At 50.4% G+C, this 9,726-nt stretch overlaps 1 protein-coding gene across 2 annotated transcripts; it reads right to left on the minus strand.

Annotated features, from left to right (window-relative positions):
* Window positions 1–247: 247 nt before the first annotated feature.
* Window positions 248–7,396, minus strand: RHBDD2 (rhomboid domain containing 2). Of its 2 annotated transcripts, none has more exons than XM_074595807.1 (4): window positions 7,234–7,396; window positions 5,446–5,847; window positions 4,905–5,055; window positions 248–2,744 (listed from the first exon to the last, which is right to left on the minus strand). In XM_074595807.1, the coding sequence occupies exons 1-4, from the start codon at window positions 7,367–7,369 to the stop codon at window positions 2,312–2,314; spliced, it is 1,122 nt and encodes a 373-aa protein (XP_074451908.1). In that variant the 5' UTR covers window positions 7,370–7,396; the 3' UTR covers window positions 248–2,311. The 2 variants fall into 2 exon arrangements, with proteins under 2 accessions (XP_074451908.1, XP_074451907.1); XM_074595806.1 differs by lacking the exon at window positions 248–2,744 and adding an exon at window positions 4,431–4,716 and having other exon boundaries at window positions 7,234–7,394.
* Window positions 7,397–9,726: the final 2,330 nt, after the last annotated feature.

The following is a 9,726-nucleotide window of genomic DNA, read 5'->3' on the forward strand; positions in this document are numbered from 1 at the left end:
CAGCTCTGCAGGGAGAGTGAATCTCTTACCAGATCAACTGATAAGAATTGGAAAGGAGAAATAACCGGTTTCCAGCCCCAAGAGCGTTTTCCAACGTGCAGTACTGCTCATCCCCGGTGCGCGTCCTTTGTCACCAGGCAGACAGGCAGCGAGCACCCATCAGACACCCGCAGCCTGCCCGGCAGTCGCCAGCGCCTGGAGGGGCACGCTCCAGCTCCCCACTTGAAAGCAAAGCTGGAGACGTAGTAGTTTGTCTTTCAGATTGTATTTCAAGCTTACAATTTGAAGATATACGACATCTGCGATTGCTACCAGTCCTCATCACCCTGCTGCACATTTCTGGAAAAAATAGTTATAAAATTCCTAGGTTTACAGGCGAGGATCTCACAAGGACAAAAATCAAGGCACTAACGAGAGTGGAGTATTCACATTTCAATGTTATCTCTAGCATTTCTTTCCTGGTATTAAAAGCATGCTTTTCAAGTTCCAAACAAGCACCTTATCCCATTATTGCTCCCCACGAAACATGTAACAATGGAATTGCTGTCAGGAGGAAAAACAGAAAACCATGAAGTCAAGTCCATTTGTGATCCCATGGAGGAGTGAAACGATCAGGGATGAGACAGAGCCGGCCACCAGCTCCAGGCTGGTTCCCAAATTGCTGCATCCTCCTGCAGAAAGCCCCTGCCCAGGGGTGCCCACCTTTGCGAGCAGAGCTTCTTACTAATGTGCATCTGAGGTCTAAGTCCTCAGCATTGGCTTCGGCGATCCCCCACAGCAAGCCCCTGCGAGGCCACACCTAACTGTGGCCATCATCCCAGAAGGGCTGCTGGAGAAGAAAGCGGCTGTACAGCAACACGGGGCTTCTTCAGACACTGAAGAGGGGAAAAAGAGAGGCACGTACATGCCTTGGAGCATGCGGCTGCCAGTGCTGCCTATGACCCCGGCTCGCTGATAGCATGGAAGGGCCCCGAGGCCATCACGGTTTCTGGGGGACACGCTAGGCACTGCAAGAACACTTCCAAGAGCAGTGATGGCACTTCGTGCTTCATGTAGCACTTTTTTTTTTTTTTTTTTTTTTTTTTGGAGCACAACAAAACTCTAAGCAAAGAATCAAGGGCAATAGTTGAGATCCTGGCTGATTTACAGACACAGAGACAGCAGATTCCTCCTGCGCATGGAACACTAAAGCAGCTACACAGCTGGAAATAAAGCTTGAGTCCCTCCAACTCAACCAAACTCCTTCGTTACGGCCACAGGCACCAAACACTGCATCCTGCTCCAAAGCCCTTGCTGAAAATGCCCCTCTCCCACACACCTTTCCACCAGCTCTGAAGAAAACAGAGAGAGATTGTGCTAATATCGGTGGGTGAGACATCTAAAGCTGAGCAGTGTGAACACCCCCAATGGAATTGCTACATTCCAGTTAATTCTTCCAACCCACCATTATGGTCCCTCCCAGCTCCTTGGATTTATATACATTTGCTCCACAAATGGCCAAAATCCCTTATTGAAGAGTCTTTCACTCCTTTGCGTGCATTTGAGGCTGCCTTATCGACAAGTGCTGGCAACACAGGCTGAGCGCGTGCAGCGCTATCGGAAAATGAAGGCAACGTGTTGCTGCACGCACAGACTACAGCTAAGAAGGACCTTCAGCATTTTAGAGCTGTGTTTTGGGGGGCAGAAAAGGGTGTTCTGTATTCTGTCCTCTTGCCCCAGCCCTGGTTTAACAAGTCCACTTCAAGGTGCACTCTTAGTGGAGAAGTCAGTAATAGAACAGACATCTGTCCTTTTCCACTCAAATATTAAGTTATAAACTGAGGCTTCCATGATTTCAACCTCTTTTGGGTCCTAGCTACATCACCCCTCTAAACACGATAGGAGGCTAAGAGCCTCAGCGTAGATGGGACATGTCCTTATTGCTGCAGCTTAATTAAAACCCAGATTAGTCCAGTGTTTTGACAATTAGGTTCCTAGCTTGAGTCAGGGAGCTGATGCACTGTAACTCCAGGGGTAGTGTGGAAAAGCATCTGCTAAATACAGCAACGAAAAAAGACTCCAAAAGGATGTGAAGCGCACAGATGTGATTCAGTCCCCTGCCCCCAGCAATATCAAAAAGTTAAAAAAAAAAAAAAAAGGAAATATAATTAAAGTAGCCTGTGCCAGGGAGCAGGGAAACGGCCCACGCTGGAGTTAACAACCCATTCTGCTAGTCACCCCAGAGACAGCGAAGACACCAGCAATGCACTGCTGCGTGAGCGTCACCCAATGGTCCTGCCACAGTATGAGAGTTCTGCTGCTTTCTGGAGGATCAGTACACCTGGATTCTTGAAAATTCAGCTGAAACAGGAGCCACTGTGGCTGCTGGATACCCCGATGCTTGCTGAACCCCAGCCAGGGGGCCCACGTCTGCAGGTGTCTGTGGATCAGTCGGGCAGACGCGCTGCGGGGGAGAGAACTTGCCCAGCCGGCAGCACTGTCCAGGCGAGGCTCCAGCGTGGGCTTGCACGTAACACTCTCCGAAGGCACCTCTGGCTTGGCAGGGGGAAGAAGGGAGGCTGTGTCCCGCAGCATGGCTGTGCTGACATCCCTCGTGTCCCAGACCATGGCCGCATCCCGCAGCGCAGCTGTGTTGAAACCCCTGGCTCTGAGCACTGGGGTGCTGCATCTGGAAAGCAGGAAGAGCCGGAGGCGAAGCGCGGTAGTAGCTTTGGGTGGGGTAGGCGCCAGGCACAGTGTTAATCCTGGGCAGGAAGAAAACAGAAGGTTACACTATGTTCAGAACTGGCATTGCCTAATTAGTGCTGGAAGTGCCCTGGGGGTAATTTCCTCCTGACCAGTGCTCAGAAAGGTCACTGCAATCCATCAGAGAGATGCGCTACAACAAAAGCAGCTCTCATTATAAGCAGCAGTTGAGTAAAATAGGTTTACTGGCTTCCCAGGATAGATGTTCCCACTCCCAACCCACGCCAGTTCCACACCCACTGAACGAGCGTGGCTCTTGGCCCTGAGTCTCTTTGTGCAAGGAATATGCAAGCCAAACTGCAATGTGCTTTAAGATTTCCGTACGCATCCTCCCTGCCTTCCACTGAATGACACATCTGCTAAGTTATTAATCAGGAGAAGTCACAGCTGCCAAGTGTTATTTATCAAGAAACCATAAAGGCCTTTGGTGTGAGTAAGAGCCCGGGGTATAGAGCAAAAAGGGAAGGAGGAGAGAGTTACAAATAAAATTAATCATTCAGAAGCAAGGTCTAGAAACAGCCTTTGCCAACAGAAGGCATGACTCATCCCCCTGAAACGTATCAAGAGAGTGGCAATCTGCCTAGAAGCCAAAGCCTCTGGGACTTCAGGAGTACTGCTCAGCCCACGCACAACGCTACGACGAGTGCTGAGAATCAAGACAATATTCATGAAGACCATGACCAGCAGATTCCCAGCAATAATAGGCTCATATTGGGGTTTTCAGGCTTGGATTTTTTTTTTAAATTTTTTTTTTTATGTGGGGTGTGGGTTTGGTTTTGGGGGTTTTTTTCATTTGTGGACACAAACATGATGTCAAAGCCTGGACCTCCTAGAAATGTCTTCTGTCTGGTGGCAAGTGGATGCCTGAAGCCTTATGAAAATTTGAAAAAAAAAACAAACCCAAACCATCAGGAACTCTTACTTGGGAATAAGAATCAAAATAATAAAAATTAAGTCCCAGGAGCACATATAGAACAAGACACAGAGACATGCAAATTTAGCAGCAAAAATGGAAACATCCTAGAAACACCTTCCCACGCCCAGATTGATAGTCAAATGTTTATGTAAATATCTTTGAGCCAGAACAGTCTATTTATGTCATCTCACCTAAAGAAAGCAGGTTTAGACACAGAGCTGAGAGGCTGTGCACAAGTTATTCGCAGAAGCATTAGACTGACGCAGACATACGGCTCAGCACGCAGCAAGACAGTCCCTCCTCCCAAAAGCAGCACTTGCACAGAAGGAAGAGAGTAAAAACACAAATGCTGCTGGATCTGCCTGGCCTCCCCTGCAAGCCCTCACACGTTTGAGTGCCCTAATAGATCTGGGGTACGCTCCTGCTGCAGGCAAGGGTTTCTTTTATGGTTTCCCCATGGATGATGGCAGATGCAAACACTTGGGAATGCTTCCACTTCAAAGAACGCTTTTAAGTGAGCTGATGGCTTAAAAAATACATAGAATTTAACCCTTAATAGAAAATCATCTGTGAAACTGAAACAACATTTTAGAACAGGGGAAAATTTGACTTACATTTCCAAGTTTTTTAGAATACAAGTGAGTTCTCATGGCTTGTAATATACACAAACCCAAAACCATTCCTGAATGTCAGCCACAGGCTCCAAGGTTTCTTTTCAATAAAGCAATCTTGTCTTGACACCGAAATCATGCACTGAAAGGTCTATATTGAACTTCATAAGTGACATCTTTAATTTATAATGCTTCGCTCCTACATACATTAGGCCATGACTCACTTCACAGCATTCCTGGGAGGCAAGATGGGGCAAAGAAAGATAAAGATCACGCCCCAGGGAGCAATACAGCCAGGAACAAACACCAGAAGTCTTCATGTTACAGCAGAACTTCACAACTTAGCCTTCATGGCAGCCCAGCTGCAATACCTTCGCGTGTGTACTCACTGCCCTTGCAGCAAATGAGAGGTCTTCCTCCTCGATTTAGCTTTCACTGAAAGACCTGGTTGAGTTAATGCGTGACAACGTATTAGTCACAGTAATGTCACCAGTGTAACATTAATGGGTCAGTATGTTCCCCTTAACACCCAGGATATGAACATGACAAGCAAAATACAGCTTTTAAAGGCAACTTAATGTCTCCAAATTTCCCTGTATCATAAGATCTTTCACAGGAACTCCTGTACTTACTTGCTGCTTTCGAAGGCTCTTCTCTCTGCTAAAGACCCTGGGATATATTTCAGCCCTGGTATCCTCTTTAGCAGACTGAAAGGGAACACTCGGTCCAGCTTAGAGCCCACCGACTCCGGAAAATCCAAGCAGAAACAGTAGCCAAGACCATCTGAAGTCAGCAGCATGTTAAGGAGGAATGCGGACAAAACTCACTCATTTCTAACACAGCCACACACAATCCCCCGCTGGCCACAAACCACTTTCCCTGGAGAATTCTCCCAGTTCTACCCAGCGCCATCTTCACAGACCATCACCCTTCTCAGCCGCATGTCCTCCACCTGCACTAAAGCCACGGGGGAAGCGGAAACGCGAGGTGAAAAACAAATGGAGAACTGAATGTGATGAGGATCAGCAAAGCCACTGAGAGTTTAATGCAGAGGAAGAGCCCAGGAGACACCGTAAAGTTGGTACGTCTTGGCAGTGAGAACCGCCGCACACCATCCCCCTCGTGAACCAGCAATCCCACTCTGGTTCAGGGCTTTGCACCCGGAAAGGATACAGGCTTCCCCAACTAGGAGCCCACACAGGTTACTCAAGAGAGAAGAGTGGGGGATAACCCACGCTATGCAGAGCATAAACCACGGCACCAGCACCACTGGAACTCTAACACCAAAAAACAGAGTACTCTTCATCTGTGAGCGGGTGGTGGAGACACCCAGCGTAGCAAAAGCTACAGGCATGAATCCTTTGGCATCTTCCACTGCCGACACCCTTGAGACAACGGGCCTGAGCAAGAGGTACAGGAAGGCAGAGAGGATGGCAAACGTGATGGTGAGAAAGCAGTACTTCGCAGTGCCAACGTTCTTCTCAAAGCTGCCAGCAAAATACCAAATGATAATGGCACCGCAGGTCAAGGATATCAGGTCTTCGTAGACAAAGATGTAGGTAATCAACCTGTGAACTGAGCACACCAGCATGTCAGAAAGGCAGAGGCAGCAATAGATTCGTTTTAAACCACTACAACAACATGCTTAACATGCTTGAGCAGAAGGAGAGTGAGCCTACAGGATTAATTAATAGTTTTCATTTCTATCCTGGTGTAGAAGAGAAGAAACTTGAGGCCTTTAAAACCAGGCGTAAATAACCAAATTGAGTTGAAACAAGTGCTATCTTGGGTATCGCAGACATATGGACTGACTCTGGCTGCTTCCTGGGAAGCTGCCTGGAAAAAAGCAACAGTATCTGTAGTAAATTTCAGTCTTGTTAAAAGAGAAGGCAAGAGACCTAAAAATGACTTTTACGGTAACTATGATTTTGCTCAAAAGATGAACACTTCTTAAATTGCTAGAAGGCTGATTTTTCTCACAAAAAAATGCCCGGAGGTTATCAGCCCTCAGAAGTGCTCCCAGGCCCTCTGGTTGGCCGTTCTCCTGGGCACTCAGTGAGGACTGAGGCAAAGAGTTCTCCACCTCCCTCCCATCAACCTCAGTCCCATAGTCAGCAAAATAGCCATTGAGAGTACAACCGCGCAACCTGCCTGCCTGCCTGCGGACATGCGAGGAGATGGTGGAATTCACCCATCAGATCACAGCACTGTGCTGTTAAAAGAAATCACTGCATGGGGGTGAGCAGGAACATGGGAATTAAAAGTGTGATAAAAATCATTCTGGGAACACCACAGGGACTGAGGAAAGCAAATCCCCCAAGCGCCTAGCGGCATACCCCCACTCTGCATAGTGTCAAGGGCCAGAGATCATAGAATGGTTTCAGTTGGAAGGGACCTTAAAGACCATCCAGTTCCAACCCCCCTGCACTGGGCAGGGACACCTCCCACTACACCAGGTTGCTCAAAGTCCCATCCAACTTGTCCTTGAACACCTCCAGGGTTCAAGGATGGGGCATCCATAATTTCTCTGGGCAACCTGGGCCAGTATCTCACCACCCTCAGAGTAAAGAATTTCTTCCCAATACCTAACCTAAATCTACCCTCTTTCAGATGCCAGTCGAGGGGGGTGCAGCTTGATATAGGGGGGCTGAGATGGATGGCCCGCAGGCTCGGTGCAGGCCAGGGGAAGCGCCTAGAGAGGGGGGAGCAAGGCGCACAGTGCGGGTCACGGGGAAGGCCCAGACTGGCTGGCCACGGAGGCAGCAGCAGGCTCGGTGAAAGACTTGAGAAGCACCAGGAAACGGGGGCTCAGATGGGGAGGGGGGGACGGGACACGACCATGGGGTTCAGGACAGGACATGGGGAAGGCCGGGAGAGGAGGGAAGCAAAGGGGAAGGCCCGGAATAGGGCGAGGGGGGACACGGGGCCAACTGCTGCTCCGCCCCGGCGGCCCCCGCTCACCTTCCCCCGCACTCAGGGCGGCGGGCCGCAGGGAGGCGGCGGGGGCTACCCGCAGCAGCCCGAGGGCGGAGGCACCGAGCGACAGCAGCAGCGTGAGGACGGCGGCGGCCGGCTGGCGCTCCCACTCCGCCGCCATGCTGCCGCCTCGCACCGCCCCGCTTCCGGCCGCCGCCGGAAGGCCTGGACCGTTGCGGTGGCAACGCGAGGCGCTGCGGCGCCCCCCGTTACCATGGAGACGGGCGGGCGGTGTTTCGTGTTTTTTTTTCCTCCATCCTGTTTAAAATTTTTAATTATTATTATTATTATTATTTACCTTTCCAGAAGGAAAACATATCCGCGGGAGAGGTGTGAGCTATGGCTGGAAGCCCCCCCCAGGCTGGGTTACTGCCGGCCTTCCCATGGGACACATCAGGCGAGGCCTGGCTGGCCGCGCCGAGCTGGGAAGGCCCCGTCGACCCCCGGCCGCTTTCCGCTGCCATGTGGCAGGGTTAGGCTGCTTGGAAGGGCCACGCATTTCCCTTCAGGTGTGACAGATGGAGGTGGAGAGGCTTCCCTGCACCAGAGCCGCGTCTGCCCACCCACGTTGGCGCAAATGGAGGGGCTGCCCAAAGAGAGGCCTCCTCCACGGCAGTGCGTTATAAACCAGGCTAAACCTGCTGAACGGCATCAGTTTTGCTGATTGTCTACAGTGTTGTGCATGCACCAGCCAAACACTCCACGGCCTGAAGGGAAGCGGCAGATGGAGGGGTGCTCCGGCACGGGAACCCCTCACCCTGAGAAGCCCCTGCCTGAGGAGAGAGATGAGCAGGAAAAAAGTGAGAAGCAGGGAGAAATAGAGGCTCTGCTCCAAGGGTGGTGGGAGGGCCCCAGCAGTGAGCGGAGGATGTGGCTCCCATTGCACAGTTCCTGGTGCTTGGACCCACACACGCTTGCCATGAGCAGTTACGTGGCAGAAATGCTCCCCTGCCACCAGCTCCTCTCCCAGTCAAGACCCCAGTCGCAGGCTGCTGGCTCAGGTCTAACGAGAGACTCGTGAGGTCTCGTCTATACAGGAAGGATCAGAAGACACACACCTTCCCACACCCTCTCGGATTTTGCAAAGCAGAGAAAGCGTTTGAGGCAGCTGGGATCTCTTTCAGCCAAGGGAGATGAGCAGAGGGTTGTGAGTCCGACATCTTTTCCCCACTCCAGCTTCAAAGGTTTTGATTGGGAGCAACGGGAGAGCAGAGCACAGATCTGTCAACAGGCAGACACTTCAGCTTGTCTCTGTCTCAATTAATGCCGTTTGAGAGAATCCTTCGATCTCTTGAGGAATGTAAAGGCACTGAGAGGCTCTATGATCCCTCCACTTCCCCTGCCCTGCCCCTGGCTACGGAGCATTGTTTGGGATCTGCCCTAATCCCGATGGCGAAGGCAGTCTTTGTGAGAGGTCCCAGGTTGTCACAGGCACGGGGAGGCTCACAGCATGGGAGAAGATGTTGCAGCTGGAGGAGATGAAGGTTTTCAAGGAGAAACCGAAAGACGGGCAGGGAGCTCAACCCCTTTTTTAAATTAATCATTCTAGTCACTGCTTGTTCTGCAGAAACTTATTTTAGGTTGTGGCAGTGGGGATTTGCCTCCCGCCCGAGGCGGGGAAAGAAACAGCACAACTTGTTTGCAAATCTGCTCAATACATTCAGCTGAAATCAGAGAACGCTCTTCACTGCCTTTAAAAAAAAAACAAAAAACAAACCAAAAAACCAAAACCAAGGGTAAAACCTTGCAGCGCCCAAGGTTTTACAGCACTTGCTGTTTCCTCTGCTGATGGACACGGAGAGTGTGACTAGACAGAAAGTGTGCAACTGTTAACTTTCCCTCTCTAGCTCTCGCAAGAAGGTAGCTTGATCTGAAACACAAAATACGACTGCTAAAAAACCAATCAGGTGAAATAATCAAAGTTGCTTTTGCCGTTGCTTCAGTTCCATCCTCATTAACCTTCCTTTCTGCAGCAATGTCTCTTGTTTCGTAGAAGTGGCTCCCAAGATCACCATCCCTTTTCTTAGAAAGCCATTCTCTGAGCCAACATTTGGCTTTTTAAGTGTCAGACACCCGGGCGCACCTTGGTTTTTTTTTTTTATCTCTTTTGGACCCAGATTTGGGATGTTTTCTTTATCTTAGCGTCTCGCTTCTTTTCCTGGCACCACCTGCTCATAGCATGACGAGGACTTTCCCCCTTGGCTGCTGTGAAGTTTGGGGTGATAAATTCTCTTTTGGAGAGCTTTAAACACCCTCTGGCGATGCACAAGCAGGGTGCTGAGAGGGAACTGGGGGCGCTGCTGGTGTGGAAAGCCGGGCGTTCCGCACCAGCAGCCCCCCCAGTTCCCTCTCAGCACCCCGACCGTGCCCTGCGTGCTTATTAATTAAACTAATTTAATCTTTTAAACGATTCCTGGCCTCCCTGCACAGCCTCATCCAACCCAACGACACCCGTACAGCGCCGAGCACCCATTCCCC

The sequence above is a fragment of the Larus michahellis genome, chromosome 7 (assembly GCF_964199755.1).
Source record: "Larus michahellis chromosome 7, bLarMic1.1, whole genome shotgun sequence".
NCBI classification, from domain to species: Eukaryota; Metazoa; Chordata; class Aves; order Charadriiformes; family Laridae; genus Larus; species Larus michahellis.